Source organism: Terrapene carolina, unplaced genomic scaffold (genome assembly GCF_002925995.2).
Source record: "Terrapene carolina triunguis isolate 2854851 unplaced genomic scaffold, T_m_triunguis-2.0 Scaffold67, whole genome shotgun sequence".
NCBI classification, from domain to species: domain Eukaryota; kingdom Metazoa; phylum Chordata; order Testudines; family Emydidae; genus Terrapene; species Terrapene triunguis.
The window spans coordinates 32601150-32621667 of record NW_020664418.1 but is presented as its reverse complement, the minus strand read 5'-3'; the positions used below and the strand labels follow the sequence as shown (position 1 = coordinate 32621667).

The 20518-nt window shown below is 38.6% G+C and overlaps 1 protein-coding gene across 1 annotated transcript in view; it reads left to right on the top strand.

Moving 5' to 3' along the window:
* SECISBP2L (SECIS binding protein 2 like) overlaps window positions 1–13533 on the top strand; it is a 43312-nt gene extending 29779 nt beyond the window's left edge. The window contains exons 14-18 of the mRNA XM_024200544.2: window positions 811–973; window positions 1663–1883; window positions 2592–2746; window positions 7598–7817; window positions 9031–13533. Coding sequence (XP_024056312.1) covers window positions 811–973; window positions 1663–1883; window positions 2592–2746; window positions 7598–7817; window positions 9031–9704 — 1433 coding nt within the window. The 3' untranslated portion in view covers window positions 9705–13533. The remainder of the gene's footprint in view (window positions 1–810; window positions 974–1662; window positions 1884–2591; window positions 2747–7597; window positions 7818–9030) is intronic.
* Window positions 13534–20518: the final 6985 nt, after the last annotated feature.

The window sequence follows — 20518 nt, the reverse complement described above, 5'->3', positions numbered from 1 at the left end:
CAAGTTTAATGCCAAGTCATTTGAACTCATGCAAACTATCTGAACTTTTGCTAAGACTGTGGTTAATTCTTGAACTGCAAAGGAACATCCAAAGCTGTCAGCCACTACCTCTTTGGTATGGAGATTTGTAACCCACATTGTGATATCCTGGTAATTGTAATGAGTGATACTCTAAAGATTGCTAGGACAGCAAGGATGTATTTAATGTTAAAAGTAGGTAATGACTCTCTGGAGATCACTGTAAAGTAAAGCAGCAAAAAGACAGCATAATTTAAATGTCACACAAGTTTAATTTTTGGAAGAAGTTACTCTCTTCAGGTATCGAGTATCAGAGGGGTAGCCGTGTTAGTCTGGATCTGTAAAAGCAGCAAAGAGTCCTGTGGCACCTTATAGACTAACAGACGTATTGGAGCATGAGCTTTCGTGGGTGAATACCCATGCATCCGACGAAGTGGGTATTCACCCACGAAAGCTCATGCTCCAATACGTCTGTTAGTCTATAAGGTGCCACAGGACTCTTTGCTGCCCTCTTCAGGTAGTTCTTGTTTCACTCGTATTCTCAAATACCGGTTTTTTTTTGTTTTTTTTTTTTTTAAAAGAGCTCAAATGTAGTAATTGAATGCATATTCAAATATCATTAAAGTGGCTTACCTGACAGATATTAGGTGCCTGAAATTTGTAATATATGTAAAAATCAGAGAGAGGGATATATGAGTGGCAGATGAGTTCCCTATATTAAACTGTACTGCTTTTATATATAAATACATTTCATATTTAAGACGTTTCAAAGCTTTTTTTCATTTATTTCAGAACCGGGGCTAAGTATGCCTAGTGATACTTCACTCTCTCCAGCAAGTCAGAACTCTCCATATTGCATGACTCCAGTGTCACAAGGCTCACCTGCCAGTTCAGGGATAGGTAGTCCAATGGCATCTTCAACAATCACTAAAATTCACAGCAAGAGATTTAGAGAGTAAGCTCTTTGAATTACTCAACTTGAATTCTAAAGGTGTATTCTAGTCAAATGTATTTTCTAACTGTATTTGAATTTATTGGACTCTTATAAGTTGTCGGTGAACTTAAGTTAGCCTATCCCCCATGTAAAAAAGGTACTACTCCCTGGCACTTTGCACCCTCTGTTTCTTACGTGCTTCTCATGGGGCAGGTTATAATATTCCTGAGGGATTTTCTTCAGCTAGGCTGCTGCTTTTAAGAAATGGAGTAGGCAGAAAAGTCATTTCAAATGAAGGGCAACTTTGAGTTTGGGGAGCTGGAAACTCTGCTACAATCCACCCCTACTACAGTGGAATTACCACTAACCAGTGCTCGAAAGCATCCCTTATTGATTATCAAATTTGATCAAGGAATAGTGAATTGTAAAATATAAGTGTGAATGAGCTATCCTCTTTAAGTTGTGGGCTCTGGGTGGGTGGGTTGTATACTGACAATTTATTTCACTGTGGTTTCATTTTAAACACTTTCAGAATATCCTTACGTTGTTTTAGGTGTACAGTTCTTTAACTTCTAAATAAATGTATTTAGTATACTTGGAACAAGTAACAAAAAAATTATTTCTGCCAAAAATCATTTAAAGGCACACAGCAATGAGATACACTGCTGAATTTGCTATATGCTAAAATGTGGTGGTTTCTGAATTGACAGGTATTGTAATCAAGTTCTAAGTAAAGAAATAGACGAGTGTGTGACTTTGCTATTGCAAGAGCTTGTCAGCTTCCAAGAACGCATTTACCAAAAGGATCCCATGAGAGCTAAAGCAAGGAGAAGGCTTGTTATGGGTTTGCGTGAGGTTACTAAGCACATGAAGTTAAACAAGATAAAATGTGTGATCATTTCTCCTAACTGTGAAAAAATCCAGTCAAAAGGTACAAGTGCTTTAATAAGAAATATTTTAGTGTATAAATGCTATGTGTATATTGCATTTTCCCCAACACTACCAGTGATGCTAACCTTGTTAATCCATTATGTTGACTTCTGAGTCATTTTAAGCATCTTCCATGCTATCCTATAAGCATGACAGGTCATCTTTCAATTCCATCGTAAAGCTGCCACACTCTGCTTCGGGCCCATTTCTTTAACTACAGGAACTAGTGGGGCAGGAATTGTGCCTTCCTGTATGTGGGACTGGGGACTGTGCCTAGTATATTTTGCACACTACGGGAATGCAAATGATAACTTTCTGAGATATGTAAGAGAAGGAAAAGATCTATTAAGAAACCGAGAATCCAGTTTCATAAAGTTTCTGCTTTAGTATTCTTGGTGCACAACATAGCACCATGAGAGGGTTCAGAGCATTGTTAGGTGTACAGATTAACTGATCATATTCAGTAAATAACAGACTTGATTATACTTTAATAAAACAAGCAAATTTACTGCATGTGCACTGCATTCAAAGCCTTACTGCTTTCTGGCAGTACATGGTTTAATCTAAATATCTGGTGGCTAACTATGTGTACTAAAGTTTTAGCTGATAGCCACTGACAAAAACTGTGGAATACTGGATTGGACCAAAGTGCACTATTAAGATGACTGTTCTAAGCTTTAGCTTTGTGTTGTTTTTTTTTTCTCCTAAGGTGGATTGGATGAAGCTCTGTATAACGTAATAGCCATGGCACGAGAGCAAGAGATTCCTTTTGTCTTTGCACTTGGACGTAAAGCTCTTGGTCGTTGTGTGAACAAGCTAGTTCCTGTTAGTGTGGTGGGAATCTTCAACTATTCTGGTGCTGAGGTAAGCAATTCATTTCTGAACAGATGGGTGAAATAGTTAATGCCATTTCAGTTTTTTTCTCATGTAATACATGTTTACAAACTTTGTTCACTGCCCTTGGGCTCACAAGCTAACTGGCATGCATGCATGCATATACATACAGACAGACAGAGTGTTGACTGGCATTGGATGCCAATTTTATCTTGGCCTATTTATTCTAAAGTTGCTTATCTCTTTAAATTTGACATGCTGCCCTGTCAGTTCTGTGATGTAAGATTTGTCACCCCTTCTTCCTCTAAATCTTTGGAAGATGCTGGCAGACATCTTTTGAAGTGCCAGCTGAAATGACACGGAATGTCCAGGATTGTAGGGCATGCCAGCATCTTGAAGTAAGGCAACTGTTGGCCTGTTACAAAGATTAGGAGGTCTTTAGAAGAGGTCCTGGGAGGCCTCAAAGGAGCACTGGTATCAAGGGCATCTACCAGCTACCTAAAATCCCCATATTTCATCAGAGGTGTATGCTTCTGCTTCATTAGGTCAACACACCTTGGGAGGGTTGTGGGTTGCCATCATATTAGATGTGACCTGTGTATGTATCATATCATCCTGGCCTGTGATCAGAGGTAATGCTGTGTGGGCGAGATGGCACTCAGGGTCACATGTCCATCTCTCTCTCCCCAGCCCCTTCCCCTGGTTTTAACTGCTTTGCTTGTACTGAGCATGCTCACACAGACTGAGCATGCTGAATAACATCTGCTGAAGCTGCTGCCCTCACTCTGCCCTTATTTATGCCTCCGCACTATCGGCAGGTACAGATCGTCTCTGCCTGTGATATAACCACTCCAACCCTGCAGGTACAGCTCATCTACTGCCTGCACTAAAATTAGGGTGGTGAGCTTTTCCTCCATCTGTTGGGGAAAACAGTGAGGAAAAAAGCCATTTTTTGAAAATAAAACAGAACAAAAACTGTATCTCATGTTGTAAACACATTTATTCTTTAAAAATTAAAAAGGGCAATCATTGTCCAAAATGAAAAGCTTGCGATTCTAAGGGAAATGTAATCAAATTCTCATTCAAACTAATTAGGCCTACCACTCTTCCTTTGTCTGCTCTCAGATATGATACAGTTTCCACAACCCACTAATTTTTTTTCCAGCTTCATGCCTATGAAGTTTCAACCTAAGCAGTCCGAGTGTGCCAAAAACACACTCAGTTGATAACTAAGTTGCCCGGAGAGGCATGTGAGAGTCTTCTAAAAATTGACAAGTCTTAATATCTGTTCTAACATCCGTGACTTTACTTACTTGGTGGATGCAACAAACTGCGACAAAGAAAGAAAAAGGTTTGGGGTATAAATGTGATTCTTCCATTTTAAAGCTAGACGATAATGGGAAAAACTCAGGATTAATCATAGTATTGGAAGGGACCTTGAGAGGACATCTAGTCCAGTTCCCTGCACTCATGGCCGGACTAAGTATTATCTAGACCATTCCTAACAGGGGTTTGTCTAACCTGCTCTTAAAAAATCTCCAATGATGGAGGTTCCACAACCTCCCTAGGCAATTTATTCCAGTGCTTAACCACCCTGACAGAAAGTTTTTCCTAATGTCCAACCTAAACCTCCCTTGCTGCAATTTAAGCCCATAGCTTCTTGTCTTATCCTCCAAGGTTAAGAAAAACAATTCTTCTCCCTCCTCCTTGTAACAACCTTTTATGTACTTGAAAATTGTTATGTCCCCTTTCAGTCTTCTCTTCTCCAGACTAAACAAACCCAGTTTTTTCAATCTTCCCTGAAAGGTCATGTTTTCTAGACCTTTAATCATTTTTGTTTCTCTTCTCTGGACTTTCTCCAATTTTGTCCACATTTTTCCTGAAATGTGGCACCCAGAATTGGACACAATACTTCAGTTGAGGCCTCATCAACACTCCTACTAATACATCCCATTTTGAATTTTAATCCTATCCTCCAAAGCACTTGCAACCCCTCCCAGCTTGGTAATTGTGCACAAACTTTATAAGTGTACTCTCTATACCATTATATAAATCATTGATGAAGATATTGAATAGAAGCAGACCCAGAACTGATCCCTGTGGGATCCCACTCGTAATGCCCTTCCAGCATGACTGTGAACCACTGATAACTACTTTCTGGGAACAAAAACAATGAGGAGTCCTTGTGGTGCCTTAGAGACCAACACATTTATTTGGGCATAAGCTTTACCACTCTGATATCTGTCTCTGGGAACAATTTATCCAACCAGTTTTGCACCCACCTTATAGTAGCTCCATCTAGAAGTTGAATTAGCATAATTTTTGTTGGCTTGAATTGCTTATGTTGTCTATCAGGGTCATGGGTTGAGCTCAGAACATGGAGACTTGGTAATGAAATGTCTCACTTCCTTTGAATAACTTTTTTTAGTTTTGTCCTGGGTTTCCGGTTCTAGATTAAATAAATTAGGTCAGACGCCTTTTTGAGTCTGAGACCGTTTTTTTTTTACCTTGCAGTCTGACCATATTACTCTGACACTTCATTTCTTTTTGTAACCTTTAGTGTATCTCTAGTAGTCCCTTGTTTATATCAGCCATTGGCTGCTATCTGATCAAAAGTCCTCCTCACCCTCATTCTCAGTGTAAGTTTCACCATACTTAAAGTAGTTGGATGCAAATGTAGAGACAGTCTTCCTATGAATTCCACTAAGTATTGTTGGGAAGCCTGGGTATATGTATCCTTTTTCAGTCAACCAACCCATAAGGTGGCTGATTGTGGAAGTTTAAAATTCTTCTGTAACTGTGTGTGTTAGGACTATATTAGTTGTTGCTACTTTCTAAACAACGCTTAAATAGTGCACTGAACACCCATGTACTTCAAAGGCAATCATCCTGAAGTTTTCCCATCATTTCATTTTATTTTCATTTTCTGAGCAAACAGGATAGCCTATATGCATTCTTGGATGGCATCTTCTGCAATTTGGGCACGGTATTCTAACGTTCTCTTTTCAGATGTAGGAACACAATCTTCCCTGTATGGATGTTAGCATCCATGTTTGGGTCATTTGGTAATCACTAAAACTTAATCACCCATTTACAGTATTGATCAGCAGCTTTCACATTTACAACAGTTAGAATGAGAAACAGACACTTACTGAATTTAGTACCTGGTAGACTGAAAAATAAGATGAGTTTTCCTCCTACTTCTAGAGCTATATGTAATCACATACCCTCCTCCTCTTCACCACCACCTGCCAGAAGTTTCTAGGAAGCCAGTCTCCTCTAACAGGTCACAGTACCATCCATAGACCTGGTGCTAGAACTGGGGGTGCTGCTACACCACCTGGCTTGAAGTGGTTTCTATCATATACAAGGTTTACAGTTCGGTTCAATGTCTCTCAGCCCCCCCCACTATACAGATCATTCCTGCACCCTTGCCAGTGACAGTAGATTTCTAGTCTACTTTCCTTCCTTACCCCCAAAATCTCACTGAATGTGTATTCTCTGGGTAGAATGGAGGGTGCAGCATGGGGGAATGGAACAGGCTTTTCATATCCCTGACTAAAACTGTAGGATTACTGATAGCTCTTGATGCCTGAGGCCTGGAATTTTTGACAGGCACCTCATCGATTGCACCATGAACGCTGGCATCAAGGAGTTAAAGATGCTGAGGTGACAGCACTTTTGTCCTCACAATAATAGAAATGGTGGCACTTATTGGTATTAACCTGTCTCTCCTCTGATTTCGAGTAAAGTATAAAGGATTCATAGTTTGTTGTTGATACTACATGTACCTGTTACCGTTATGTGTAACATGACCAGTTTGTGTTGAGCATGTTTATTTAATTTTACATTGTGACTCTTTTTGAAATTGAGCATGTAATTATTTCTGCGTAACTGAACTTGTTTCAGGTATTGTAGCATGTACTGTAACTTAAACCACTTAACAATTAAGCAGTTAACAATATTTTTCTCAAGATGTAAAGTTTTTAATAAACATATTGATGGGGTGGAAACAAAATTACCAGCAATGAGTGTGCTAAAACAGCTAGCCACAGACAATATTGAATTTTAGATCATGTTGCATCCTTTGTTACCTGCTAAGGAAGGAAGTGCCCATTAAATACTTAAATTGTCATTCATCTTTTGTTCTAACATATATTTGGAAAGAGATTCAATATCAAGTGCGGGCCAGTAATGGAAAACTTCATTAAATATTCATTTTACTGGCTCCATATGTTTATGGTGGTTTCTTTGGTGCAAAAATCAGACTGCTATTCTAATCAGAGGTTTCCTTGAACATGTGATTCCATCTTTTGCTAAGCCTGGGTTGCAAGATGTTGCGACATCCCACTGAAAAGGGCTATCGGCTTGATATTGTAGATAATCCATATCTAAATGTGCCATAATATAATAGGCTCAAACCTATTAATCATTGCACAAAATAAAACCTGATTAGATCTGTGCCATTGGGAAGCAAAGACTAGTAGTAAGACCAAAGAGGCTTAAGATGACAAAAATTAGTAACTAGTGGTTTTTTAAAAAGGGAAAATTCTGCAAGACTGAGCTTTATCATTTGGGATTTTAGGCTGAGTGAACTCTTCCTGTGAGTCTGCAAACAATGTAGGAAGGCAGTGTTCTTTCCCTCCTACCCATGCTTCATCAGAAATAACCGCAGCAAAAACTTGAGCTGTGTAAATGCAGAGGCATCCTTAAAATGAAACTTAGAGCATGACTGATTATTGCCCAAAATAAAGGGCACACTCTTTTTGACTAGACAGGCTTTAGGGTTGCATGTACAGGACCTGTTAATAAAAGGGAAAATGTGTCAAGTGAAAATGTTCATGAAGAAACTAACAAATATGAAAATGTCTTCATATTTAGAGCCTGTTTAATAAGTTGGTCTCGCTGACTGAGGAGGCCAGAAAGGCATACAGAGATATGGTTGCATCAATGGAGCAGGAGCAGGCAGAAGAGGCCTTAAAGAATGTTAAGAAGGCACCCCATCACATGGGTCATTCTCGTAATCCCTCTGCAGCAAGTGCTATTTCATTCTGTAGCGTTATTTCAGAGCCCATATCTGAAGTGAATGAGAAAGAATATGGTAAGTATTAAAAATGTATATTTATATTACATAACCTAAAGTAGAAATAGCTATAAATATTAAACTATAGGTAGAAAAAAATTCTCCCAATACTTCCCAGTCTAGAATATATTCCACACCTTAGAGAAGGTGATCCAAATTGGTTAGGCTCTCGGGGTGAGACTGAGTAGTCTTCTGGGGAAGTTCTTCTAGAACTGACCACATACAAATAATGGCATTGGCCCTAATCCTCAGATGTGTTCCAAATACTTTGTTGATGCCAAGCAACCCTAAAGCCAACCACAGGAGGATCACTTCAGTTGCCGAGAAATTCTCTGTGGTATTGAGCTGATATATGAAGGCCAGTGGTGAGATTTGAACAGGGGGTTGTGTGTGTAGGGCAGAATAAAGGGGGGTGACTGGGGAAGTGAAGAGATGAGAGGTAGACAGGAGCTAAATTATTTAGGTCTTTGAAGACTAGAGCAGTTCGCTTAAATTTGATGTTGAAGTTGAAGGGAAGCCAGTGAAGGGTTTTGAAGAGTTGTCATGGTCTGAGCAACCTACAAGATTGATTTATGCAGCAGCTCTTAAGTACACATAGTGTAACAGCTGGGATAGTACCAGTTGAGAATGAAATACTTGTCTAACCTAGGTCAAGTTGTTAATAGAATTGCTGATTTTTTTTTTTTTTTTTTTTTCCTGAGCACCCGCTTTACTCAAAATAATGCCTTGATTACTTGGAGTGTGTTTTGTTTTGTTTGTTTTTTAATTTTACGATCTACCTTAGAGGTTGCTTTTTTTTAACTTCTTGTTCAGAATTCAACAGTTATTAACAGACACTAGCAGGATGATGATTAATACTATTTTGGCAAATTACCATGGGATTCTGGCACTGACAGTAAAACCCTGCTGCGTGGTCTCCCCACACACCATCAGCCATGCCATTACTTACTGAGTGTAGTGCTGAGGCAAGCGCATCAACACCTTTTTTAATTTCAGAACAAAATGTGTTTGAGAATCTCTTTAAGCATGAAACAGTTTTTTCTGCTCTTGGTTTTTTTCAAACTGTTCACTGTGTGATCATGTTTGGACAAGTATAGTGTTACATGCACATGTTTCCCTTTTATGCTTTTTACTTGAACAAGAGCTTAGGATTTTTTTTAATTGTGTAAATGTTTCAAAAACTCTCTAAGGTGTCAGTTTTCTGATGAGCTTGTGGTGTCTTGATTTGCAGAAACAAACTGGAGAAACATGGTGGAAACATCTGATGGGTTAGAAACCTCTGAAAATGAGAGAGAGTCCTCATTTAAGATAACTGCACCAGAAAAATCTAGCAGTGTTCAAATTGAGAAAGCCACTGTTAACAAACAGCCACTTACAGCTACAACCGGAACTACCTCAACTGCAAGTCATGGAAAATCCTTGCCAAGTGACAAAGAAGAGGTGAAGCCAGATGACAATCTGGAGTGGGCCTCACAGCAGAGTACAGAGACAGGATCTTTGGATGGCAGCTGTCGTGATCTTTTGAATTCCTCCATGACCAGTACCACCAGTACTCTTGTACCAGGAATGCTTGAAGAAGAGGAGGAGGATGATGACGAAGATGATGAGGATTACACCCATGAACCTATATCGGTAGAGGTTCAACTTAATAGCAGAATTGAATCTTGGGTCTCAGAGACCCAAAGAACTATGGAAACCCTTCAACTTGGGAAGACCCTTAGTGGTGCAGAGGGAGACAATGCAGAACAAAGTGAAGAGGAAGAGTTAGAAACTCCTGAGCAGGTAGATCCAGTAATTGATGGTGAGGAATGGACAACTGATAAGCATGCAAGTAATGCCCAACATAAACCCACGATCAGCAATTCTTTGAATAAAGAACACACAGATTCCAATTACATGTTGTAAAAATAAGCACAAACTCAGGAACTCTTTAAAATTATAATTAACTGTTGTAAGGGTTGCAGCCATTATTTCGTATGCTTCATCTCAACATTTTGCACTGTTTAACATTTAATGTATGTATTTAATTCACAACAAATATTTGTAGTTGTCTTTTGTTAATTGTTTCATTAAAACCTATAGTTTAGCTTTTAATCAGTATCTGTGTATTTCCCAGAATTGAAACCATCTGTGTAAAAATTTCAGTCAGTATTAGATATTCACTTGAGCTTCTTTTGTAAACGGAGAAACTATTTATAAATGACCAATTGTAAGCAAAAATCTTCTTAAATTTGACTGTTTATCTTTTTTTCAACACATGAGCTGATCTATGTTTTAAGACTTGCAACAGTTACCAACATTTTGCATTGCTGATACCCCAATCATTTTAACCTGATTGGCCATAATTTTCTAATTATACCAGGAAATAAAATGGCTTCTCTATAAAGAGAAGCCAGAAAAATCCAAAAACATTTTTCTTGCAGTCAAAAGGAAGAGGAGATTATAGAGAAATGTATGCATGATTCTTATGCTAAGACAGATGCAGCTTTTAGTTGGGTCTATGAGGGTATATTGCAAAAGATGCGGACTGTAATGGGATGGTTACAATATGCTAGAATAACTTTAACCCAAAACCACATAGCAAAATGTATGTGTTTGCTTTTTTCCAATGAAATACTTAAAAATCACTGTGTGCGGAGTCACAGTAAGGGAACCATTAACCATGACCACCATCCATGTTGTTCTTAGTAACTGACTGCTTCCTTATTCTTTCACTTACCTCAGGAATGCTGATGTGCATAATTTTATTTACATTAAATAAAACAGGCATAAGTGATCTGAGTATTTAACAGTAAGTGTGACTGATATAATAGCTAAGTATATGGTTGTGTTCACTTGCATGCTTTGATTCTGGCCACTTTTATATTAAGTTCAGGATCAATTTTAGGATTCATTCTCATTGAGAATGTGAACTCTTGTTCCTCAGTTGTAGCAGCCTAATAGTTGACTTCTAGAGTAGTAAAGTAGTTGTTCTGGGAAGGCAGGAAAGTGCCTTGGAGTTCTGAGAGGTGTCAGTGGTTCAAAAAAAAAAAAAAGCCAGAAACGAATAAGCTGCCATAGAATTATCCATTTTTGTTCCGAGTATTGAAATGAAATCCATTCTCTGGTGACGAATTTATTTCAGATTGGGGATGGAGTATATGTCTAATCCTTGCGCACCAAGAGTCTGAATTTTCTAACTTTGTCCAGTACTGGCAATAAATGTACTGAAGCCATCAGCACCAAGGACTTGACTACAAGAGTAGCCAAAGAACCATTTTCACAAATAACAGTTTTTCATGGCAAACATAGATTTGTTTTAATTCTACTTCATTATTCTCTAGACCACTTCCATTTAAAAAAAAGTAACTTTCAGTAACACAAAATAAATGGACATTTTAGTTGCACACTTAGTTTACGTAACTTGGGACCGGCACTTTTTTAGTATTTGTAATACCGGTATTTCATGTTGCACTGGGAAAATCAGACTCCAGGTTTAGGAAATATCTAGTCCTGTCTTTCAGATGGTAATGAGCATTGTGGAAACAAAGAGTTTGAGTATTATGTAAATAACACTTTGGTATCTGTAGACATAGCAAATGCTATGCAGGACATTGTTGAAGAGCTGTCCTGTCATGTTCTTAGTTCCTTGATATAATCTTCCTAGATATTAGCAACAGACTTTTATAGGAATACAAAGAGTAAAGAATGATGCCTCCTAAATATTAACCCCAATTGTTTGTACTGCGGATTTCATTGTGCATACACTTTGAAAGGTTTAGTTGATTTAGGAAATGATAGGGGTTTGAACTGCTGACAGAGGATCAATGTTTGCCCTTGGATGTGTAAGCACAGCTTCCGTCAACAACTAAGATCATCTGTGCACACTAAGGATAGAATTTGACCTAGATTTTCCCAAAATGGAAAGTGGGATTACAAAAAACTATAATCATCTGTACATTTCCTTTTGCTTATTCCATGACAGTGATTCAAATAACTCTTGATCTTGAGGTAGTAGCATTACAAAGGTTTCTTTTTTGTCTTTTCTGAACTTGGACAGTCATTTTAAGATTTGACATTTATATCGAACAGGAAATCTACTTGTAATCTTCAACCCACTGTTTAATTGTAATTTTGCTACAGATTACATAAGTATATTATGAGTTCATTAAAGATGATACAGCTCATCTAGTACCTCTCTATTTGCCAGCAAACAAGGAGAATCTTTGAAAATGTGAATTATCATCTCTAGAGAGGCAACCCAAAACAGAGTAAAGGAAACCATCCATTTAGAACGTTTCCTTTTGATAAGATGAGAATGAGAGATAATTGCGAATGGAATGACTGTGTGTCTGGGAAGAGGTCCATTTGCATCTAAAATTAGGGAAGTTCCTTGCAATGTGCAGCACTTAAGAGGTATAATCTTGATCTTGTGGTAATCTTGTTTCTATCAGCAACAGAAATAAAAAAGCATAACCTTTCTGATAGGTTATTTTATAGTGCCATGATTAATTTTTTAAGATAGCTGGATTTCTATTTCACTATAAAAAATATACAATTTATTATACAGGTTGTTACACTCCAAAAAACAGATGTTTCTGGAGTTATATGACTATAGATATGTTTTTTTGTTGTGAAGATTATTCAGAAAACAAATATTCATTTTTTTTCTTTCAAAGGCTATTGGATTATTTAGATTTCATGCATCTGGCAAAACATGAAAAATAATGTGTGGTAGGGCATCTTTACAAATGAATTGATAGAGGTGACTATGCATAGAAATTATTTTATATAACACTTCTGGTATTTGTGCAAAAATAAATTTAGGGGAAAAAATCTGGAGAACGTAGTCCTTCATCAGACCAAATAATATATATATATATATTTTTTGTCTGAGTAAGGATGAAGGCCCTGGTCCTGCAAATACCTACTTACATACTTGACTTTAGGAACACGAGTAGTTCCACTGATCTCAGCAGACCTATTGGTATGCTTAATTGAAACACCTGTGTAAGTGTTTGCAGGATTGGAACCAAACAATGACTGCAGGATTTGTCCCATATTTTTAAAATTAAAAAACTATAGAAAATGTTCTTCAATAATGCACTTGTCTGATTTCTTAACATAAAGGTGGGAGATCTCTAATGCTTATGTGGGTGAGGATTTTCACATGATTCAGTCCAGTTCTTTAACATGAAGTTTAAATTTTAATAACATTACTTTTAAATATGAATGCAAAAAAGTTTTTTATTGTTTGAAAAGCTGCTGTTTGCTAAAACTGTCGTTAAGTATTCTGTGAAGTTGTGCCAACTAATCAAAATATCCAGTTGATTTTAATGTTGATCATATTTTAATCATTAAAATTCAATGTGAAGATTTGTTTACAAAAACAAAAACCAGCAGAAGAAAGCCATAGATGCAGCCTATCTGGGTTTTTAGCCATCCCTTCCATACACAATGAAATGTAAGAATGTCTAACTTGAAATTTATAGTGATAACACTGAAATTAGCAACACAGTTGGCACAGCCCACCTTCTAAATGTTCATAAATGGTTCATATATTTTTAATAGATTCTAATAAGATAAACAGTTAATCTTTAATGTCTTAACATTTGTAGCAACACTTAGGTTAAACAGTAGAAAATTATTATAAAAGATGAAGGGTTTTGTTTTCTTTTTTGCTGTATGAAGGATAATTGTTCGATCTACCATACTTTTTTGGAGTAATAGCTTTTTTTGCACTATGTAAATACTAGTGGGGATTCTTCCATAAACTAATAAAAGTGATTGTAGAAATATCTCTTACTACGGTGATATATTCATTTACCAATTGCAATGTCCTTATTTCATGTCTGTTCCAAAACTTCACCAGCACCATATGCTGCCTAGTACTTTAGTTCTGATTAAGTATGAAGATTTGTTACTGCTTTTCCGGGCAAGTACCAGTGTTTTTCTGTAGCTTGTCCACCAGGTGGTAGTGTGCATGGTATCTTTGTTTACTTCCAAGGAGGCAAACTGTAATGTACCAGCTAGACATTGTTCCCAAGTGCAGAGTTCATTACTGGGAAAGTCACTTGGTTGGTTCTCTTTGGTTTCCTTCACTGAAATGTTTCCAGGTAAAACAACCTGTTTAAAGATTTTGTATCATAGGAGACATACATTTTGGTCACTTACAAATTTGAAAAGAAAACTCAAGTGAAAACTCTTGAAGTCCTTTGCAGAAGTTCTCTGTATAAGTGTAGTTTTAGTATAACTCTTGGAACTTACAAATTTGAAAAAAGTATCAGAAGCATCTTGTTGAAGACGAGTCCTAAATCTGAACTACACATTTTCAGGATGAAGTAAAGTTGGCCTTGAATGCATACAAACAATCATCACTGAGTGTGACCCAGACAAATAAAGCAAGGCATTTAAAACCAGAGGCTGATACTCATTAACACTTCCCATTAATCTGCTCATGTCTTGGCATTATCACCATGGCATGAAGGCAAAATATAGGTTTTCTATATAGTATGTAAAATCTACCACTGTTCAGAAATTCCTGCAATGGAACTAATCAATGTCACTGTCTTGGAATTGAAATAAAACTGGGTGTGCAAAATCCAAGATGAATATCACTTCCTACTTAGGAGTAAAAGGGACAAAAAAAGCAGCAGATAATGACAATGTTTGGAGCTGTTGACATCTTTTGTACCATAGTGTGGTAACACATGGGTTTTTGTGTTGTCCTCATCTGACCTCTGCCTAGATCTTTACCCCTGCATTACTGAAGATCCTGTGCTAAATATCCCTTTGAAAATTTGTGTCGCTTGCATGTGGGGAGCTCCTAACTTTCCAGTGACTCATCACAACTGCTCACTTCACCTCAGCTATCAGCACTACACCATTAACTGGTGTTGCTACTCCCATGTCCTTTGAGATTTGAAGTACATTAATGATTTTCTATATATAAAATCGGCTTCATACTGTAGTTTTGCTCTTGCAGTTCTTTCATGGCTTTTGAAAGAACTTCCATTATAAACCCTAAATTTCAAATTCTGTAACTTTCTGCAGAAACAATGCTTTGAGATTTCTCATGTATGTTCTCAACCCAAAGGTGAATTTTGGAAAGTCCCCAGAGAATATTTGGTCCTTTATGACTTACCACAACATTTCCATAGTTCAGAACAATTATTTAAATCAAAATGTTACAAATTAAAGCCCAAACTTCCCATGAGTTTAGTCCTCAGTGAGAATAACATTTTTGAGTAAATTCCGAAAATAATCAAATCTGGGCATGAAATATGAACAAAACCAAAACATAATTTCCGATTAGTCTTTTAGCATTGCTCTGAGAATGCAATTCCAGATTGGAGCACCAAACGGAAATATTTGCAATAGCCATTCAAAAAAAACCCCAACAAACCTGTTTAATTAGATATTTGAATTTACGCTCTGAGACATCTACTACAATTATCCCAGTACTTCAAAGAATAACTCAAAGCACTGACCCACCACTGCTCTTAAGGGCTCACATTCCAAGAAACTAGAATCTATTTTAATGAATGTTCATTAACAATAATCAAAATATATGATGTTACTTGATAGCATGCATGCAATATCCATGCTAGTGCCTTTCTTTTTCTTTAAACATAGGCAGGGTAGAACTACATAATACACCACTTATAGGTGAGACACTTTATATTCAAGAAGTCAGGGAGCAAGTTATTCCCATATTAAGAAGTCTTCCACATTTTTGAATGTTTCTACATATGAAAGTATTTAAATTACACCTCATGCATCTGACTTTTTGTATTGCTGTGTGCAAAGTGGCAGAGCTATGGGAACAAGAGCTCTGGATTTCTGTGTAAATTCTCCCTTATAACGTTGCAGTAATGCAGCTTTTGCTTTTAACATGATAGTGGTTTGCCAGAGAGGTACTGTTTGTTTTTTGTGGGAAAGGGGTTGGTGTGTAGGCATTGACGCTGGACTAGGGTTGAATATCTGCAAATACTTTAAAGAACCAAAATAATTCACTAGCCGATATTAAGAGCAAAGCAATTCTCAGTTGGATAGTACTGTCTCAGTTTCATCTAAAAACTATGACCAGCTACCAGTTCTAGTTCTTGCAGAAAATTTTTACCAAACTGTTCTGAGTTAGTATCTTAAGCATCACTCTTGTATTGACAAAGCTGAGAATTTGGCATGATAATTTTTAAACTGACATGTCAGAGATGTGTGGTGAAGAGCTCACTGATTCAAATCACTCTAGTTATGCAACGGGCTAGCTATTGGATTTTCTTTCAGATTTTTTTCAACCACTGCGTAGGCAAATGAGAGAACTATTTGTATAATTCTGGTACCTCCTTTTTTGTGTGTATGTGCTCAACTTCCTCAGAAGAAAGACACAGAACAGGTAACTAGTTTTCCTCATGGTTTCTTTTCTTAGATTGCTGAGAAGTTCACTATGAAATGCAGGAGGGAACTTTCCAAGTTGGAATGCCCGGCTGTACAATTTGGACAAAACAGAATTATGCAGTTAAGTGCTATATTTAACGTTTTCCTTTGACAGCTACTTGATACCTTCTGTCAGTACAGCAGTCATTGATACACGTTCTCTATGACAGGCGGATGTGTGTGGGTGTCCATCTGGACATTATTTAAAATATCCAGCTATCTGTAACGAGGTTAGTTCCCAAGGATAGTACTTTAATGAGCAAAGAGGAGTCTAGTAATCATGGAACGCTGATACCAGATTTGCTCTTACGTGAGGACAAACAGAGGAAATGGAGCAAGCTGCACTTCCTGTAGTTATATTTACAAAAGTGCTGTTTGTCTTTAGGTTCCCTTGGAGACTTCCTGGAGGCTATGGTAATAACCTCATGCATGCAGGCATGGCTCTCATGCCTTATAGCAAAAAGCATATTAGCTGTGTGTAGTGCAATCGCTTTAATTTTTCTATAATGTGTCCTCCTCTCATCCTGTGTACTTGGCTATTTGTTTCTTACTATCACAGTTACACAACAACAGTGAGCTCGGCTGTGCTAGTCATTTGATCTTTTAACAGCATGGTACTTCGAAATCTGTGCTATTTTTTGTGTATTTTAAATATTTTCAATACAAGAGCTCTCTCTTTGGATGGCACCTTTCAGACAAACTACAAGAAAAGGTTTTAAAACATAGATTTTTTTTTTTAAATTAATTTAAAGGTATAAGCGTGGGAGTGGGGGAATTGTTTTCTCATAAGGTGATTTTCTTTTTCAAAGGTGCACAGGTTAGTTATGCTCCCAACTCCCATTGACTTCCAATGGGAGTTGAGAGCCTCGCTACCTTTTGTGTCTTTGAAAATCTTGCTTGATGAGTTTTTTAAACAGATGGTGAGTTGCTGCTTGTGAGCAAAGGAAAGGCTGCTCCAGATGGCAGGAGCTGTAAAGAATTCTCTTGTACCAAACAAGTCCGTGGAGGGATGAGGTGAAGGGGAATGGTTCTACAGGAACAGAGGGAGCGAAAAGAGGAAAAGCACGGCAGTCTCTCAAACTTCCCTACCATTACAGCGATCTTTCTGATCCCCTAAGTATCTACATTGCATTAAACCAACCCCAACCCCAGGGCTGAGATAGCACACATGCTGACCCTCTGGAGCATGGAGAGGTGCTGTGACTAGTCGTCTGCACTGGGAATAAATTCTCTAACACTTGCTAGATAGCCATCACCGGCACAGCCGCCTGGACACTGGGAAAGGTTAGTTTCCACTGAGGTATTTTTCAGTATGTGTATTTGGGTGTTCTCAAACTTGTATTTTAATTAAGAAATTATGTATGTTTTTAATGGTCACATCTAAGCAAGGGTGGCACTTTACCTGTATAATATCAAATACCAGTGCAGGAGTAAGTGGTGGATCTTTGGAAATCATTGTTTCCAATTTCCTTTGGAATTGGCCCCAGTTGCGTAGTGCTCTTGCTGAACCATGCTCCCTTGTGGAGCCGACACTGCCTAGTACTGTGCGGTACTTCGTCATCCTGCTGAATTTGTTCCTGTTTTCAGGATTGGTTTCTTTGTTTTTTTGTTTTTTTGTTTTTTTTTAGCCAGTAACAGAGCTTTGATAACTAATTCTAAAAAAGCAAAGAACACCCCAACCTGTAGTGCCCTTATTTGTTCTTCAGTCTTATGTGCCCTCCAGTTGCCTTGGGTTGTATGTTCTGGACAGCGTTGTAAGTGTATCAAATCTGTAGTAGATTTAAGAAGTGAAGAGGGCATGGATGGCCTCGCAGTACACCACAGGCGTAGGCTCAGACAGGCTCCAATTTTACCTACTAGCCAGGCAGTAGATGCTGTATTTGCTCTGCAGGAAGCCTGTGCTGCATTGAGCACTTGGCATGTGACAATCAACATAGATTGGTTTTAATTTGCTCTCTTTGGTTGGGCTCCTTATTGCTTAGATTTTGTGTGGCCATCCCCTGGCTGTCCTACTCACAGGATGTGCTGAAGTTATATCACCAGCTGTCACTGCAAATCAGTGGGGTTCTTAGTGTGTTGATTTCCTATCTGCAACTTCTACTTAAGGGTGTCTGCATGTCCTTCCGGTATATGGCTAGTTCTCTTGCTTCTTGTTGGCCTCAAATAGCAGGCCCAAGAAACCTGTTATCTCTATTACATATGGAACTCGCTCCCTTAGTAAAGTGGTTCTAGTGTTTGTGAACGGGGTTAATTTGACAGCAGTACTGTCATATCCGCAGAAGGGGCATATACAGTGCAAACTTTCCTCACAATGTGCCTTGTCCATGGGCCTCAACTTGGGCCTGGCGGGACCACTAGGATGCAAAATGGTAGCTGATTCTCCACACCTCTTCAATACTTGACTTCTCTCTCTCTCTCTCTCCCCAAGTGCCTATTAAAAGTGGTGTTTAATGTGAACACATTTTCCCTCTTTGAACTGAAGTGATCTTGACTCATTTCACACTGGCTGGCAAGCAACCTTTGGATTTTAGGGCTGGTCTACACTGAAAACTTGCATCAGCATCGCTACAGCTCTCAGAGATGTGAGAAATCCACACCGCTGAGAGACGGAGCTATGCTAACCTAACCCCAGGTGTAGACAGCGCTCGGTCAATGGAAGAATTCTTCCACCAACCTAGCTACTGCCTCTCGGGGAGGTGGATGAACTGCAGCAACAGGAGAAACCCTCCAATTGCCATAGTGACTGTCTACATGGAAGCGCCACAGCTGAGCCACTGTAGCCTTTTAAGTATAGAGATAGGCCTAGCCAAAGGCTATATCTACACTACCACTTATGTCGCTATAACTTATGTTGTGCAGGTGTGTGAATAAACCACCCCCCTGAGCAAAGTAAGCTACACCAACCTCAGGGGTGTGGGTGGACAGCGCTATGTTGGTGGGAGTGCTTCTCCTGCTGCCGCCACTCGTTACATTAAGTAAGTCACAGGAGAGCTCTTTCTTCTCGGCTTAGTGCAGCTACACAAGAGAGCGTACAGTGGCACAGCTGCAAGCTGTCTAGTGTAGCCATCGGCTTAGACTTTTAGGTTACAGCTGCTGACTAGGGCTGGATGAACTAGTGCTCATAGGTGAATGTCTCCATCTCACTGCTGTTTCCCTACATTGCAGCTCTGTCCTACCGGACTATTTGTTCATCTTTTTCCTAATGTGAAAAGGAGAACACCTGGTCTTAGGTGAAGTGTTGGGTGGGGTGAGCAGGAAATGTGGTTGCGAGGCCAGGAGAAGGATTAGAAACTCTCCTTCAGTTCCAGCTTTGCTTAACTCGGCTCACCAAAGCCTTATGCGTGCACCCTCCACCAGCAGTATCTGCTTTGCAAATCATTTCACCTTTAGCAACTGGCTTCAGTCACATTCTACACTTCCAAGCTAAATAATCCTAGTTCTTGCCATCTCCTATGACTATTCCACTGCACTTCTAACAATCTCTGTTGCCCACTCTCAAACTTCTCAGTTTCAACTATATTTCTAGAGAATATATAATTTTCAATTGGCTTATGGTGAGGGGAACCAAACTAGACGCAGCGCTCCAGAGGTAGATGTGCCGCTTCTTTATAAATCATCTTACAAGATGATGTCTAAATTTAATGGCCTTGGCCCCTTGCAGGCATTTGATAGCTGGTGTTTAAGAAAAGCAGTGTTGGCCTAAACTCTGAATTTCCTTGCTTGTGTATTTAGGATAAAAATGTCAAAAGTGCCCAAGTGCCATTTTCAAAAGAGACATAAGCTTTTGAAAATTTGACCTACAATCACTGCTGACTGACTGCGTGTCTTCAGCCCATGTGATCAGTCCCTTGCCTGTATGAAATCAGAAACTTAACCTACACTTATAAAGTACAGCAAAAACAACGAGGAGTCCTTGTGACTCCTTAGAGACTAACATATTTATTTGGGGATAAGCTTTCGTGAGCTAGAACCCACTTCATCAGATGCATGGAGTGGAAAAAAAAGTAGGTAGGTATAAATATACAGCACATGAAAAGATGGGAGTTGCCTCACCAAGTTGGGGGTCAGTGCGAAGGAGGCCAATTCAGTTAGGGTGGATGTGGCCCATTCCCAACAGTTGACAAGAAGGGGTGAATATCAACAGAGGGAAAGCACAGTTGGCTTTTTACTGAATTGCAATGATGGAAAAATACATGGAACCAATATCGAACAGTTGAAAGAATATTTTATGTGTATGTGTGTGTGGGGGGGGGACTTTCCGCTCTCCTGAAGCCATACCTGTAAGGTAAGCTGCAATAGAAATA